General features: G+C 42.6%; 1 protein-coding gene across 1 annotated transcript in view; it reads left to right on the top strand.

Moving 5' to 3' along the window:
* The window catches only part of LOC124277743 (cytoskeleton-associated protein 5-like), a 45928-nt gene extending 29496 nt beyond the window's left edge, over nt 1-16432 (top strand). Inside the window, 13 exon segments of the mRNA XM_046713468.1 lie at nt 3946-4139; nt 4304-4425; nt 4759-4932; nt 5704-5920; nt 6451-6638; nt 7235-7310; nt 7725-7913; nt 8056-8196; nt 8324-8416; nt 8809-8950; nt 9210-9367; nt 10409-10471; nt 11388-16432. Of these exon segments, the coding sequence (XP_046569424.1) occupies nt 3946-4139; nt 4304-4425; nt 4759-4932; nt 5704-5920; nt 6451-6638; nt 7235-7310; nt 7725-7913; nt 8056-8196; nt 8324-8416; nt 8809-8950; nt 9210-9367; nt 10409-10471; nt 11388-11534 (1904 nt within the window). The 3' untranslated portion in view covers nt 11535-16432.
* The last annotated feature ends 1386 nt before the right edge of the window (nt 16433-17818 follow it).

Genomic DNA, 17818 nt, shown 5'->3' with positions numbered 1-17818 from the left:
GGTTCGGCACACGCCTGTCACCGACCCCAGCGACAAGGCGGAAGTCCTCCGTGCCGGTTCAGTCTTTACTGACCAAGGCGCCATCGAGTGGTTCCTGTGAGTCAGCGAAAGAGGGTTTTATTCACCTACTTCCTCGTGACCAAAGGGACGGAGGGTTCAGACCCATTCTGAATCTCAGAGGGCTGAACAAATTACTGGAGGTGCTGTCTTTCAGGATGGAGACACTCAGGTCAGTGATCTCCTCCGCCGAGACAGACAGGATTGGCTTACGTCAATCGATCTCAAAGACGCTTACCTCCATGTTCCAATGCACCGATTCAAGAAGTACCTCGGTTCTCCTTCGACGGATCGCGTGCTACCAGTTTCACAAGGCTCCCCTTGGCATCTCCACGGCGCCAAGGGTGTTCACCAAACTTATGCTAATCCAGCTCAGTTAGCCAGGTCTCGGGCAGGTGTTGTCACCCGCATCTGGACGCATTGGCTTCACGGGCCTTAGGGCCTCAGTTAAGCAGAGCCTCCACACTGTCGTGCTGGATACTCTGGTGTCACTGGGCTGGATTATCAATCTCAAGAAATCAGACCTTGTTCCGGCGCAGGATCTGATATTCTTGGGAGCCAGATTCAACACGGGCGCTTAGGGATTGTTTCCTTGCTCGACCGCGATCGTCAAAGTCGAGGGGACTGTGTTACAGTTCCTCCAGTCCCCGTTCCTGCGCCGCCTGAACATGGCTTCGGTTGCTCGGCAACATGGCGCTTTGACAGTGGACATGGTTTGGCGCGGCGCGTTTGAGGATGCGAGCCAATTCAGCAAGCATTAGCTCAGCTGTGGTCCCACTTTCGCAGGGCTCACGAAGATTATGCTCATAGCCAGAGTGGTTAATCCTCACTTGCGATGGTGGACCGACGGCGTGGAATTTGTCCAGGGGATCCCCTCGACACCCGACACCTTCCCTCTCAGTTCAGACGGACGCCTCCCTCACAGGTTGGGGGTCCTGGCGAGCACTCAGCCTCCGGCCTCTGGTCGGAGCGGGAGGTCAGCCTACACATCAATGTGTTAGAACTGAGAGCAGTCCGCAAGGTGTTCGAGTGCTTCCGGTGTTGGTGCAGGGCCGTGTGGTTCGATCCTAGAAATGGACAATCAAACGGCCATGTCTTACATTCTCAAGCAAGGCGGCACAGTGTCTCTGTCGCCTCCTTCAGGAGGCGTGGCAGTTTCTACTGTGGTGCGATCAGTTCAACATTCGGGTTTTGCCTGTTTATCTCCCCGGGGTAGACAACGTCCGTGCAGATGCTCTCTCACGGGCGAAATATACTAGCCCCACACGCAGTGGGATGCTCGACCGAGATATTCGAGATTATCTCCCAGTTGTTCGGTCGTTCCAGGTGGATCTGTTTGGCGTCTGGGGTGACGAACCAGATTCCTGTGTTTTGCTCCCGGTTCGGATCCGGATGCGTTAGCCAACGGCATGCTTTCAGCTAGATTGGACGGACAGGGTACTGTGGGCGTTCCCCGATACCACTGATTTCAGGGTCCTGTCGCGGCTGACCGCACAACCAGCTGGGCTACTTGTGCTTCTGGCACCCCTTTGGTCGGCACAAAGCTGGTTTCGGTAATTCTCAGGTTTCTGGCTCAGCCTCCTGTTCTATTACCTTTTCGACCGGACCTCCTATCCCAGAACGGAGCTTCCCACCAATCCCAGGATTCAGTGGGTGGCTTGGCGCTATCAGGGATCGCCTCCATCGAAGCGAATTCCTGCACCAGTTGCAGACACAATTCTGGCTTCGGGAGGGATTCGACAAAGCGTTCAATATGAGGATAGATGGGCCTGTTATTCGCGCTGGTGTGTCAACAGGGGATTCTTGATCCCTTTTCTACAGATTTAGTCTGTGTGTTAAATTCCTCCAGTCTCGGTTGGAAGCCGGTCTAGCGGCTTCCACTGTTCGAGGATATTCTACGGCTATTTCTGCGTTTCATATTCCTGTTGACGGTGCTCTCTTGGGGCAGCACCCTCTTGTACAGCGCTTTTAGCAGGCGTGGACAGAATCCGTCCGGTTGTCCGACGGTTAGTCCCCGTGGGACTTGTCAATCGTTCTTGATTGGCTGTCCGTCCACTGTTTCACAATCTGTCGGCTCTTTCCTCCAGCTGTTGACGTGGAAGACGGCGCGCTTGTGGCGGTGACTTCTGGCAGGCGGGTTGGCGATATTCATGCAATGTCGGCCCGATCCCGCTTACTGTTTTCACAAAGACAGAGTTAGCATTCGGCTGCCTGAGACTTACCGTCCCTAAGAAGGATAGTCCCTTCCATGTGACGGCTTCTATTGAGCTCCCAGCTTTCACTCAGCCTTCCCTGTCCGTACCTCTCTCGACGCGTGCTCACGCCTCTTAGATGTCCGTAAAGACACTTCAGGCTTATATCAAACGAACAAGGGGTACCCGTAGGGTAACCAATTGTTTTGTTGTTATGGCGGGGTTCAGGCTGGTCTTCCGCCACCAAGCAGACCATTTCTCGGTGGCTTGTCTCTGCCATACATATGAGTTATACTCAAACAGGGCGATCCCACCTGTTGGGTTGAAAGCTCGATTCGGTTAGGGCGTGCTACATCGACAGCTTACGCTGCAGCCCTGCCCATTGAGGAGATCTGCTCCTCGGCTATTTGGAGCGATCCAGTACGTTCATCCATCATTACCAACTTGACAGACTCTCCAGTGAGCGTGCTCGGTTCCGGTCAGTCAGTTCTCTCCAGTGGGCATGGTTCCACCTCTCTAGCCGATTGAGCTTTGAGGTTTTTATTGTGTGAACCATTATCTGCCTATTTTTAACACTGGTGTTGGGTTTTACAAATCTTGTTACATTTTCCTTGGTGATGGGTTTTATGTGGTGATGGTTTTATTCCCATGTCTCTTGCTTTCTAACCGAGAAGCTCTAGACTAAACTGCCCTTGGAAACTTTGCTGTTCATATTCCGGCATTTCGTTTCTGGGTTTATTATTGCGGGACCCTTATCTTCACTTCCGAAAGTAGATTACGGAAGGAGGGAGGGTGTGTCTCGTTCGTTGCATTAGCGAGGTTTCGCTGGACAAATTTGCATCGTTTAACCCTGACCCTGGCTCATGCCCCGCCTGATTGGCTTTGGTGGACACGTGACCAGGTAAGTGTGCCTTTTCTGCTATAATTAGCTTGGGAAATTCCACTTCTTGTCGGGGTGTTTAAGCAGACAGAATGCCGCTCCTGAGATCCGTCTTTAGGAGTCTGTCTTATGCTTATAAATTCAAGGAGGAGGAATATATAAAAGAATCGAACTAACCTGTAGAGGTTTCAGATTCTTTGAATATATTCCTCCTTAGCAGTACCACCTCCCTCAAGCATTCTGTCTGACTTAAGTTCAGCATGGAAAGTGAGGTACCTAGGTTACGGTCTAGAGTTACCTGCTCTTGGCTGTAGGGGGCCGGAAGGCCCTGTAAGGGTGGTCTCACAAGACAAAACGTAGTTTTTGTTTTGTAAATATTTTATTCAAATATTGTTACAACTGTCGTAGGGAATTTAAATGGACATTTAAATGCTTATAAGTACCCCAAGGAGGAATATATTCAAAGAATCTGAAACCTCTACAGGTTAGTTCGATTTTTATTGTATTCCAATACAGGGAAACTTTAGTCTTCGTAATGAAGGTACACATTTCAGGTGCTCTGTACTTCAAGACTGTCACAGCTCTTATGCTAGGATAATTGTTTTTGCCAAGGCCACTGTAACTTGTCTTGAACAGTATTGGTTAATGTCTAGTAAGATGACATAATGTCAAACATTGTGTTGCCATGATGTCCATAGCGACTGACCAGCTGACTTACATGGGTTTCTTCAAGGAGATGACAGATGATGAAATAGCTAGATGCTGTGTGAATACTGATACATATCTGTCCATTTAACATACTGCTCGTCTCTACAGAGTGTCTGGAGGAGCTCGGCAGCCTTATTGAGTCGTACGGCATCACCATATGTCAGCCATCTCCTGCACACGCCCTCAAGATCATCGCTGGGCAGATCAGTGATCGGGACACATCTGTGAGGAACGCAGCCCTAAACACGGTTGTGACGGCACACACCATCCTGGGTGAAGGGATCTACAAGTACATAGGGCATGTGAGTACCGCGAGACCCCAGGAATCTGAAAAGCAGGATAGCGTTGTAGTGCCTAACAAATACATGTCTTTACATTTTGATGGCATTTTAGGAAGACAAAAATTAAAGCAAACAAATGTAATCATTGTCATCGAGAAACGTGAGAATGTGGATTTTTGTTGTAGTTGGCAGAGAAGGATCAAAGTCTCCTGGAAGAGAGAATCAAGAGGTCAGCAAAGACCAAACCACCCCCCAAACAGGAAGAAAGGCCGAAGACAGCACCACTGTCACAGAAAACTATGTCCCAGTGAGTAGAAGTGGTAGTGTGCAGGTGCCCCTCAGTAGGATTCCCGACCACACATACCGGTAATTTAAGGCAGAGATCAGCTGGTCAGATTCATGTCATCATACCCTGAAATGGCTTCAGTAATATCTTCCACAATATTCTCAAATGGATATGACGCAGCTTGAGTGTTGCTGAGTGCTGTATTATCACACATGTCAAGTCCTGCGATCAACCTCAGATTTCCTGGTCCAGATTGGATTATTTATTGGCTGCTTTATTCCCAAGTATTCTTTCATGTCATATGTAACTTCGTTTGGTTATTTCATTGTATTTTTTGTCATTACCATTTTCCAGACCAAATATTCCTCGTGCCCAGTCAGCAATGCAGAAATCGTCGTCCTCAAATTCCGTGAAGCGCGAGTTTGCACTGGACATCGACACCGAACCAACCAATTCCTATGACATGCCACAGCTGATTCAGCATGATCTAGATGACATCTACGAGCCAGTGAAACTACCCAAGATTAAGTGAGAGCATGTTTATATTTTACTTCACAGGCATGCATCGGAACTGAGTTAAATAATTTTTCCTTATCCTGACTCATGATCTTTTGCTTATCTCCCTTTCCCTTTCGAATGATAGTGGAACACTTGAATCCCTTGAAGTTCCCGAAGCTGACGTATAAGTACACTCACCCACGAGTTACCTCCTTGCCCTTTCCCACGCAAACATATCATGTGACGTGCCCATACTTGTTACTCTCTCCCTTTTCGCCCAAGCGGATGGTTGGGCGAGCACTGGAGTCCCGTATACGGCATTATATCCTTTTATATTTAGGTCCTATTCTTCAAAATTACGATGTATATGGATTTGATTATAACTACTTGACGAGAAGCCCTCCCAACCTCCCCACTGGAAACACTTCAGATTTCACAGCAGACCCAAGTGCATGGGCAGAAAATCAGGAGAGAGTGACAAGTAAGGCTGGTCACATGACTGTTTGCGCGGGAAAGGGCAAAAGGGAGGTAACTCGTGGGTGAGTGTATTTTTTACGTCCGCTTAGGGAACTTCAAGGGATTCAAGTGTTCCACTATCATTCGAAAAGAAAAGGGAGATAAGTAAAAGATCATGAGTCAGGATAAGTATAAAAATATCAATTTTACTTAAAAAATTACATTTTCATTCAAATTTTCAGATCTTTTATTAGGAGGTACATGATAATTGTACAAAAGATGGACTTACATAGAACATTGATATATAAGAGCATTATTTCTTCCTACTTGTCCTTAATCTTCCAGCTTGGCAAGGTGTTTTATTTACCTAATTAATTTCCAGGTTGACGAAGTGTTGAAGGACGAGGAGAGGGCAGAGATCATGGCTGGTCACGTGGACCAGCTGCTGTTGACGCTGTCTATGCAGTTCAAGATGGTGTACTCCACCCACATGGGGGATGAGGACACTCCGAAGGACGATGTGGTCAGACTTTACCGATGTCTGCTGGGAACACTACTAGCAGTGAGTAATCAATAGCATGTTTGATAGTGAAGATTTTTTTGTAAATTCTCATTGACCACACTCCATTAAATAAAGTATTGTGAAAAACAGCCTGAAAAATATGTTACTGTTAAAAGGATATGCACAAAACATTAGTTGCTACAAACAGTTTTATGCCTTGAGAAATAAATGCCTGTCAACTTGCTTCCTGTCAAGGATTAAACCATTTGTCTGGCAATCTGACTGTCTTGAGCTTAGCAGAAGCCTGGGTTTTCTAAAAGCTTTTTTCAGTTTGTTGGCAGATTCTGCTAATTTAAAAAAAGAAAAAAAAAAGTGTTGAGCACATAAAGTTGTTCATCCAGTAGATTAAGTGCAATTCAGACAAGACAAGCTGTGAACACTGCACAGTGGGCAATATGTTGAGATTATTTTATGATGAACCAAAAGCATGTAGCATAACTGTTATATACTTCCTACTAGTGTAATTCACAAGAAGCCAAACAAACTATGAAGAAAACTAACTAAAAAGTATGGATGACTCTTACCTACAGATCCTCCAGACCCAGCGCCTGGCTAAGAAGGCTGGCAAGGACATCCTGAAGGATGTGGTCAACTCACTGATCACCATCCTGCTTGACAGTCGGTTGATGGAGCTGGAGGAGGGTCCCCAGGTTGTCCGCTCCGTCAATGTCACCGTCGTCAAGATCGTCGAGAAGACTGACCACACCAGTATCACAGGGTGTGTAACTTACTCTTGTTCTTAAACACTGGTAACCGAACCCATGGGACTGAGGGTTAGAGTTTGTCCCCAACAACCTAAGCTGGTCATACAGGCAACCATCTGACTCAGTAGATTGCATGCTAATGTACCTGAATGGTAGGGATCATTGTTTTCAATATCTGTGTTGTCTACTGGCTGCTGTCATATTGGTGGAATACTGCCATACACTGTGTTCACAACATGCATGCACACATACACCTTCACACTCGTGTTACAATTTATTTTAGACATTTTTCAGAAGTACAGTATGTAATAATAGTGATTTCAAGTTGTATGATCACACCCTATTTTGATTTAGTGTGAAGAAACATTTGCATAGTTCAAATAAATGAGGGGTAGTAGGGTAGCTTAGTGGTTAAAGTGTTTGCTTGTCGGGCCAAAGACCCAAGGTTCGCTTCCCCACATGGGTACAATGTGTAAAACCCATTTCTGGTGTTCCCTACCATGAAATTTCTGGAATATTGCTAAAAGCAGCATAAAGCCACTCACTCACTCTTCTGAGTTTTGCAGTCTTGTTCAAGTTGGCCACTAAGATCATTCTGGATTTGTTTCAGTGCCCTGATTCGGCTCCTACAGGACTGTGTGGCCAGTGAGACCTGCACCAGCAAGTTCCTTGACCTCATCATGAAGGTAGGCAGCTCTTGTCTATGTATGCTGTCAACTTTAGTGTGTATGCACCACAATGAACAATGGTTGAGATTCCCTACATGGGTACCTCACAGTGACTGAAATATTTTAGAAGTGGCCAAAGAGCTCTTTAGATTGTAGGATGAAAAATAAAGCCATAATGATCAGTAATAAACAGGCCAAAATTTTCGAGAAAGACTAATAATGTTATGGTGGTCATGGATGGTTCTGTGGTCTAAGGCACCACAATTCTGTTTCCAGAGTTGCTTCCCTTTAATGTGCCAAGATCAGATGAGTGTTTCCAATCTCAGATTTGTCCCACTATAGGATTGAGAAAATTACCTAAGACAACATGTTTTACTTGTGTTTTGTACAGATATTTTGTATTTATTTACATTCCACGTTGGTATGTTTCAGTGTTTGTGGAAGATGATCCGGATGTTGCCGGACATCATCAACGACCTGAATGTGGACCGCATCCTCATGGACTGCCATCTCTTCCTGCGTGCGTTTCCCTCCAGTTCCTGGAAGGACAAGGGGAGTGATCTCCCCTTGAGGACCATCAAAACCATTTTACATTCCCTTGCTAGACTCAAAGGTCATAAGGTCAGTTCAAATTGGATATTTGATTGGATATTGACATTGATCCATCTGTGTTTGTTTAGTTTCCAAATGTTCTTTGATGGGTCACTTAGAATATTGTTGTCATGTTTGTTTGTTAGTAGTGTGTGACATTCTGTCTCTGCAGATTCTGTACCACACTGGCATGATTGAGAGTTCAGAGAACTCCGAGGTTGAGGCATACCTCCAGAAGGTTCTCAAGAATGATGTTGCTGCAACAAATGCCAAAAATGATGAGCTGAATGACAACAGAGAGAAGACACCAAAGGTGAGAAAATGGAACACTATCTTAAAATACAAACTCTTAACCAATGCTCTCAGCTTCTAAAATCAGGGGTTTTTGTGACATTTTTGTGTGCTTCTTATTTATTTTAAATATTTTCTTGTTTTTTAAGAGTTCATCAAAAACAAAAAGATTTTCCAAAACAACACATGACATGTTGGCTGAGATTTTCAAGAAAATTGGTGCCAAGGAAAACACAAAAGAGGTAAGCCTTGGATAATTATCGATGTAACATTATGATTGGTATGGATGTGATCTTTCTTTTATATGTAGATAATGTCAGGTGCTTTTCCAAGTCATAGTGATATCTTTTCCTGTGACGAAATGTCATCTTTGTGTTTAGACGAGGTCCAGTGTTCAAATTACACATCTGTTCGGTGTTGAAGCCCTGTTCGGGTGTCCCCTACCTTGTAATAGATTCAAGAATGATACAAGAGGCATTAACTTGAAATCAGTCCATCCGTCCCTGAATCAATCCATCTTTGGCAATTTATGTTAAGCTGACATGCTGTATCATAAAATTTGTTGAACCATTGCTTCACATCTGAAAAACTATAAACATGCAGCTATCATTCCTTTACATGTCTGTATCTCCAGGGCTTGAACGACCTGTATGACTTCAAGAGGAAATACCCCGATGCTGACCTGGAACCCTTCCTCAAGAAGTCCTCCCAGTTCTTCCAGAATTACATCGAGCGAGGTCTGCGAGGAATAGAGGAGGAGAGGATGGGAACATCAGGTGAGGTTGCCAGTCACGGTCTCACAACATAACATACTGACATGGCCGGCAGGAAGTCTGTAGTGCTGGAGTTCACTGTTAGTTATGTCCCTAGGGCTAGTTCATCCAGGCACTGGCTCCCAAGTGTATCACGACAATTGTTGGTCTCCTTTCATTCTGCTGTGACATCATGTGTAATTATGTGGACCAGATAGTGTACAGGACTGGAAATAACCTATCCATGATGGTGGATGTCATGTAATGTTAATGTTTCTATCAGGTGAATCTGGCAACATTCCTGTCATGTCGTCGACATCGTCATCAATGTCATCATCTGGTCAAAGTGGTGGATCTGGCGAGGAGAAGGAGGATCCCAACTATTTCCGTGAGAGGCTGAAGATGCTCAGAGTCAAGTGTGGTCTTGACCACAACAAGGAGGTAAGACTGTGTGAGGGTTTCACCCAACTAGTCTCAGAGCTGCATCACTTTCAGGTTTTCCTCAACACCAAGTGACAAGGTCAATGAGTATTAAGTCTGTTATGTCATGAGAGGCTGATAGACATACTGAGATCACCTTGTGGGACAAGACTCCATGGCATCCCTCTCCACCCTGGAATACAACTGGAGTCGTGCTGACTTTAAAGTTCAATCTCCAAAACATGCATGATTGATACGTAGTCCTCTTTGAAGTCATGTGATGTTGTTGCTCCTATTGTTCATAATGACATGAATTAGTTCTTATTTTGTGTTTCGGTATATACCATTCAAATTAAATGTGGCATGTAACAAGCTTGCTCTTCCTTTTTTGTGGTAAGATTAGAGTTGTTCAAGTAAACGTTTTTAGAGAACAAGTTTTTAAAATCTGCTTTTCACTGTTTATTTGAATTTGTGATATTCTATTAGAGTCCTTGTTTTTGCATGGAATTAATTGTAATGATGCGAACAAATTATGTCTAATGTCTTTTGTGTTATGAGTTCTGAAAACTACAAATGTCCTGCAACATGTGCCCAGATGGACGTGGTTGCACATTAATAAGTTGTCAGGTTTGTGTTGGCAAATAATGTTGTACTTCCCCAGTCTGTGCCGACATCACTCAACAACCCAGGCAGTATCAGCTCAGCATAGTCCCCTCTCAGATCAGTAGAACACTGGTTATACTCCTGAAACATGGATTGGTCAGCAGGCATAATGTCTGTTTGAAGACCTTTCCAATATTTTAGATGGCTTGAACTATCATGCCTGTCAATCTGTCCAAAAAGTTGCTTTCTTTGTAAAGTGAAAAAAAACAAGATTCAAACATAAAGAGACCTGTTTTGGGAAAGGCAGAAATTGTTATTCTGGCCAAAGTTGTTGCCTGCACGCTAATTTTGTGGCAATGTTTGGTGTGCTTTTGTTACCCTGGGCCTAAAGGATGGGGCAGAGACTGGGTTGACTGTTGTGGCATGACCAGCTTTCTATGTTGTTTCCTCCGTCGCCAGGCTGGAGATCCCGATCCCAGCAACGCTGACGACATTGACGTCCTAGGTAGCACTGAGAATTTGGTAAGTAGTGGAGGAAGGTGCAGACTTGTACAACTATTGCTTTGGGGGCCTGTGTATTCCCGCATCAAACAGTTCATGGTATTGTCAAAATTGTCAGGCCAAACATATCTTTCATTTCACAAGTTTACTTGCTCAAGGGTCAGGGAATGTAGCGAAGGTGTTAAATGCAAACATCTCATAGTGTTGTAATATGATTTTAGGAAGAAGAAAGAAACATCTAATAGTGTTGTAATATGATTTTAGGAAGAAGAAAGAAGTATTTACTGCTGACAGGTGTATCGTGTACCGGTAGAATTGATCTTGTGAATGATTCATTATGAATAGATTGACGAATGGTACCTAGCCTCCCCATGAAAATCTGTGCATGCATTAGATATTTTAAGTTGAATTTTGTCCCTATTGTGATTAATCTCACTGTAGAGAGCATTAGAAATTGCTTGAATTATGTAACATGTTTTATGTCACAAATATGGTACAAACAAATCCTATGGATCTTTTATCTGTGAGTGTCCCCTAATTTGTTTGGGGTTTCCAGGGCAGGGTGGTAGGCCCAGTGTACCAGATATTACCTTCCCACACCTTCCTCCCACTGTCTCTGTAGCAGACGGCATGGATCATTGTTCAATCTCTCCACAACTGATTCACTTCTCCCACACTCAGTTACTGGCAAACCCAGTGACATGGCTGCAGTGTCGCAGACCCTCAGTCCAGTACATGCCATGTTCCTAGTTGTCACTATGTAAACATTGGGTTGACAGGTCCAAAATGACTGACTTGAGTCAAACTATGGTTTGCTTGCTTGAGGTTGAAGGATTGGTGGCAGATATTGGTCTACATACTGTCAGAGTCCGACTCCCTCGATCCCACCCTTCCAGCCTGTCTCCATCACACTCACACTTATGACTGGCTGTTTCAGGACGAAGCTACATCCCTCGATGATGACAGACAACAAGAGAACATCGACCCTGAACCTCCCCAGCCCACCAACCCTGCCGTCTCTGTGGATGTGTCTGATCTCAAAATGAGGCTTGAAAGAATAAAAAAGCTGGCGAACAAAAGCTGAGATCCTTCAAGAAAATCCCAGGAATGTGCATGTTAGACAAAATATGGAGGACTGGCTACAACACTGAGGACTTCCTGACCACAGCTAGAGCAATGTGTCGTCTACTGGTGGGACTCTCTGCTTTATTTATGTGCCTGCTTTGTTGTAGTCTCACCAGAGATCGGACTCACCAACTTTGTGATAAACAGTCAACCTTGCCCAACATCGTCAGTGTGGCCCAGTCTGTGTGTTAACCGAATCAACTGTCTACAATCTGTATATTTACAATAACCGTATTTATGATTCAATATCACTATGTCATAGTGGTTGTAAATCCATTGTGAACCTAACAATCACTTTGGTACACTGAAATTCTTGAAAACCTAATGGCTAATCTGCTTTTCAAGAAGGTTGCTTGTACTGGTATACAAAATCCAGATGTCAAAGGTTTTCTGAATGCTTTGCTGAACTTACTTGGTGTGAATACGTGAATAGGAAGCTGATCTGACTGAATGCAGTATGAAGTGCTATTGTTGTTATTTTGTTGTTAAATGCAGCTTCCAGTGCGGGTGGTGATGTTGTCACATCATCTGCTTTCATCATTTTCATCACCACATTTGGCTGACGAAGACAAGCATATATTGCTGTCCACGATGTGGACTGTTCAGATCTCGCACACTTAGGGGGAAGAGTATTAACAGAATCTGTACGGTGATATTTGATAAGGGTCTGACAGTCAGTACTAGTCGAAAGTTGCGTAAACCCAGAATGGAGTTATTTTCATAAATCTGCTGTATGAAATGAGCAGTGGACAAGTTAGATATGACCAACACTGCTGTTCAAATGGATATTGAAGTCAGTGGCTAATACTTACCGGTAACCAAGGATATAATGAAGTGCCAGCTGTTCAACTTAGGTAATATACACAGAAGTATTGTCGAAAATGATCTTAGTGAAAATAGTATACTTCACTCGTGAATGAACACATCAAACCCAAACTCCAAATGCATGTGTGTGTTCAGTAATGGCAGGCACTGGAGGTGTACTTGTTTCACAAGTGAGGTTCAAGGCCCAGTGCTTCCAGCGTGATACACATATCGATGTAGTGGGGCACTCCTCTTGTACTGGGGCTATGTCCTAGTATTCAGGTTAAATGCCTAAATAGGACCTTATCAGGTCAGATCTTCTAGTTCAGGAATATCTTGACTTGTAGCCAATGTACGTCCCTGGTAGAGTATGTATACCGGTGTTCAAAAACATCTACATTACAGACAGGCTATCAGAAGGTCTTGATCCAGTTACTATGATGTAACATCTAAGGCTTACGATGTCCCAACATTGCAAGTAGAAAGTTGTAATTTCAGCTCAACAGTTCGAGACAATCTGCTTGGTTTTGGGCAATCCATTTTGAAAAGATGTAGGGCTATTATTGTGTTCCCAAAGTTACCTGTACATTCTCTTGTAATTCAGTGTATAAGGTACATTAGGTGGACGGCTAACTTTGTACAAATTGTTAGTCTGGTTGTGTAACTGAAATCGAGGGAAATTGATAGACGACAGCTTTGATTGACATGCGTGTATATGAAATATTGCATTGTATTTGCATTATTTAGGAAAATCCCAACTTGCTCATCTTGTCATTGTCATGCATATATATAAAGTATATTCTGACCTGTGTACTCTTCTGTTGGTGTGTTTCTTACTGCTAAACACAGAGTCTTCGAGTCAGTCTCTGGGTGTCTCCTTCAGATCTGTTGTTTAATAACAGGGCTGCATGTGCTAGAGAGAGTGTGCTGCTTGTTTGTGTCAGATTTTCGTCTGTTTGTACAGGGAAAACGATTCTATTTTTTCTCAGCCCCCAACATACATGTACACTGATGCCCAGAGAGTACCATTTAACAATAATGTGCTCCTAGTGTTAATAATGTTGCTTCCCACCTTCCCCATCATCACACATGGGAGCATTTTGAACAAAAATTAAGATTTGTCTTAATCAGGATTCTGATTGGTTTATTGTTAACAGTACGGAACCCACAAAATGATCATAACTACAGCTTTTTTTAGTCCCGCACTTCAGTGTCGACTTGTTTCAGTCATTACACTACGGTCAGCATCTGGGGCCTGTTTCACAATGTGGTATTGGTGCCACAACTGTAAGTCCATTTTGTAAGCTTGTGACTTGTTTCAACTTTTTGTTGAAACTGGTCTCCGTTCATTTCTGTGAGTCTTCACATTATTATCAGTTCTACAGTGTGATCCAAAAATGTCTTCAGTTCATCGCATACTTAGAAGTGTCTGTCTGTTCTATCCTCATGTTCATAAACATTGACATCATCCTAACCTTATTTGACAATCATAATCATAACCATAATCATAAGAGTCAGCTACAGTGGCTCAGTCAGTAGTATTCATCACATCATTAGGCAAATCATAGAGGTTCAGCTTGTCAGAAATTAAAGATGTACACATTTTTTTGCAATTTGAACAAATGCATGTGTTTTGCAGAGTACACCATTTCTGTGTCATTAGTAAATAGCATATGAGACATTCTGAGAAATGCATAATCAGGTACCGGTATGAAGTTTCTCAGGCTGTTTGAACATAAGGATTGAGTGTTTATTGGTCAGTTTAATATGAATGTGTAGACAGGTTTGTGTTCGACAACAACTGTCTGGTGAAACTGTCAGTGGTCGTTGTCCATTTCACCATGTTCATTGCTTTATTTACAAATGGCATTTATCATCTGTTATGGCAGAATGTGCAGGGAAACATGTCAATACTCAGTCCTTATCCTTTCAGGCTTGATTTGTTTATTTATAATGATTATCTATAATTTGGCAATTCATTCCTCAAGTAACTCTGAATCCAAATAAATAAAAAATATATAAGTGTATATATAAATATATACAGTGTATTGACCAATTCAGTCTTTGTACCAAGACGCTGTTGATATTGTGATGTTCTTTGTATCTACTAGGGAGTGGTCATTTAATATTAATACAAATATACTTGCCATGGAGACATGGCATTTGCTTAAACAGGGTGTTTCATGTTGAATTTAGACACCATCTTATCAGCATTACTAGACCTGGCATATTTCACGACAGTAATGCTAACACTGCATTTCATTAACAGTTAACACACATTTTAACAAGAGTCAAGTTATTTTAAGGTTTTGTGATGTTTGGATGTATTGAATATGACTTACTCGTGATGTATGGGTACAGGTACACTATTGTATTCACTGACAGAAACTGTCAGTTCTTGTATGGGTGTGGCTATGTGTTATGCTTCTTTTCCTAATATTGGAAAGTAGAGTTATCTTCCCTTGCACCAGATGACCAAATATGGGCAGGCTGTCTATTACGTGGTGCTGTTTGTAAAGTGCCGTGGTGACACAACTTGGACACTAATCCCTTCTGCACAAACGGGTTGTGTAGGGCAAAGGATGCAACCATCTTGTGTTTCATTAAGCAAATAGGTGTTATGGTATTTAATCCTCCACTGTATAATGTAAGGTTTTTGTAACAAATTCATTTGGTTTGGCTTGCTCTCATCTTGGCTAACATTTTCGGGATATTTGTCTGCCTTATCACAAGAAATCTTGGCTGCAGTTGTATCAGTGTATCAATTGTTTGCAAGCATAACTGAGCTGTGTCGTCATTGTAGATGGGGAGTAGAATATGACCAGCCCTGAGTGGATGTCTATGCAAGGGGAGGTAACTCTGGTATTAAACCAAGTGTGACGAGCAATGTACGTGTTTGCTGCTGAGTGTGTGAGATGTCACGTGTCTAATGACACAATTGTTTGCTGCATATTTTGTGCTCTGGTCAGAAGCCACTTTAAACCCTGTATAGCCGCCCATGATCTTGGCCCTGCATTTCATAGCTAAGGACCTTCTTGGAATCACATGCCCAAAAGAAGTCAGTGGACACACTGATTCCATTCTGCCTTTGCGTCAGTGTCCCACCAATGTTGAACCGGTCGGAGGCAAACAGGGTACGATGTTTGTAGTGGTAAATGTGCTAGCATGGCTTCCTCTGTGACTTTCCATTTGTTGATAGTTACAAAGCAGTTTTGATGTTATTGAAGTGCTCTAAAGTCTGCTATTTTGTACAAGCTTTTACCTGTTCTATACAGTTAGCTGAGAACCATTTATCCTGGCTGGCTGTTGTGTATATATGTACAGTTTAGTGTTGGTGCAAGCCTTGCAGTCTTCCTGGCTCACACACATGCAGGGATGCCTTTCCTAAGGAATTGCTTCCATTCTTTCCAAGAAGATCTGCCTGTCACTTTTTAGCCTTTTCTCCCCCCAAAATAACAAGGACATTTTGACCATATATTATCTTCGTCCTCACTCCAGCAGAGACTTTGTCTAAGGTAGAGGACAGCATCCCTTTACACACGCGCACTAAAAACTTTGCTAACCAAACTGGCTGTGCATTGCATCTGGTACATGGCAGAAAATATGTAGTGTGTATTTTAGTCTGATTTTTCTATTTAGTAAGTTAGGCAGGAGGAAATGTCATGTTAATAAATATCTAATTTTAGGGATGAAAATATGTAAAACAATTAATCAATTTGATTTGGCCTAATCATGAATTAAAAGGAATTTAAGCATCTGATTTCAGTGGTCAGTGTGATGTCGAAAGTTTATCTAGTTCCACCCTAAGGTCTGTGTAGACCAGTAAAGTGTCTTCTGTACCTTGCAATGTCCCAAGAAGTAGAAGTGTGAGTGGAAGTTTGCCGTCTGGCTGCTGAGAATGACTTGGATGTGCAAAGCAGAATCTTTGTCTCCTCTATCTCATACCTGTTGATCTTCTCTGTCTGTCACACACACACATTAGTTTGTGTAAATCTGTAATTGTGTAAATCTGTAATAATGCCACATAAATACAATAAACAACTTCTACAATTACGTCATATGTGTTTGTTTTGTGTGGATAACAACTTGGCCAGAGTTTGCTTGTGGGTTTCGGGGGCCAAATATTCACATAAGCATTAAGCACCACTCTGGGGGGTTTTCAAATGAGAACAAAACACTACATTTTGTTGAAAAGTATGCATTTTAAGACATACTGTGACATATTTTACTTCAAAAGTACATAAATTGAAATTTGGCAATAACATTGACTTGCAGTCTGAGAGGAATGCACCAAATGTGAAACTGACATTATAGAGCCAGAAGATTAAAAGTTTGGTGAGTACAGAGTATCCGAAGAACAAACCACTTCTAAAAAAACCCTTTTTTTTGTAAACTCCATTAATTTATTGAAATCCACCATTTCTACATGAGCCATCGTAACATGTGGTTATATACAATGAGCCACAAATCACAATTGAGCAAAACACATCAATCATCCACATTATAGCTAAATTACATGGAATTATCATAAAACGGCCCTCCCATTATCAGAAATTTGCGGGCCGCTGCAAATGATATTGGACCGCTCAACCTTAATGATAATGCCCTGAAAAATAGCATTACTCTTATAGTAACAAATCATTGTAAATACTTAGCTGACAACTTCATCCCACAACCGACATAATGTATACTACTGAACAACATCCTTACAGATTATACAGATCCATCTCTAGTCTGTTATAGTAAATACACAACCCATTATCACACCAAGCTCAGAATGGGAAGGGAGTATTGTATGTAACAGGTGTTAAAGTTAACACCGGCATATAAACAACCTACATTCAACATGACGAAACAACAGAGTAGGGTTAATCGCCACTTTGTACAGTATTACTATCATATTACAATGTGTCTGTAAAATGAGGAAGTGAATCTAAAGGGACATTTACTTGTTTAGCCACGCACAGACAATTTATCTACGGTGCTGACAATTCAAAGGTGATAATCTGAGGGAATCAGCCGAGATGGTCCTAGCAAAGGGACACAACTCGGTACACTGAATTAGGTCTTGCACAACAGGACTTACTGTGCTTCTAAATGTTACCAAAGCAAGGGGGAACAGGGGAGGTATTATATGGAAGAATTAATGAAAAGATTACATACAAAAAATGTTAAACATAATGATCTTCAGTAATATTTCTGGAGTTTAAACTGGTTTAACTGCAATGAAACTAGAAAAACACGAAAGAAAGGAGTAAACATCAATGAATCCTTCAACATTATGATGTACTGCCATCATGGAACCTCACACAAAATAGATACATAATTATGACAATGGATGAAGAGTATACCAGCTGAACATTTGGTGGAACTGATCTGGAGTATATTTAAGTATTTTCACAGGTGGCTAACCTTGCTTGCTGTCTACAACAACACTCA

Source organism: Haliotis rubra, unplaced genomic scaffold (genome assembly GCF_003918875.1).
Source record: "Haliotis rubra isolate DU_JTF1 unplaced genomic scaffold, ASM391887v1 Scf227, whole genome shotgun sequence".
Taxonomy (NCBI): Eukaryota; Metazoa; Mollusca; class Gastropoda; order Lepetellida; family Haliotidae; genus Haliotis; species Haliotis rubra.
This window is presented reverse-complemented; position numbering and strand designations above follow the sequence as displayed.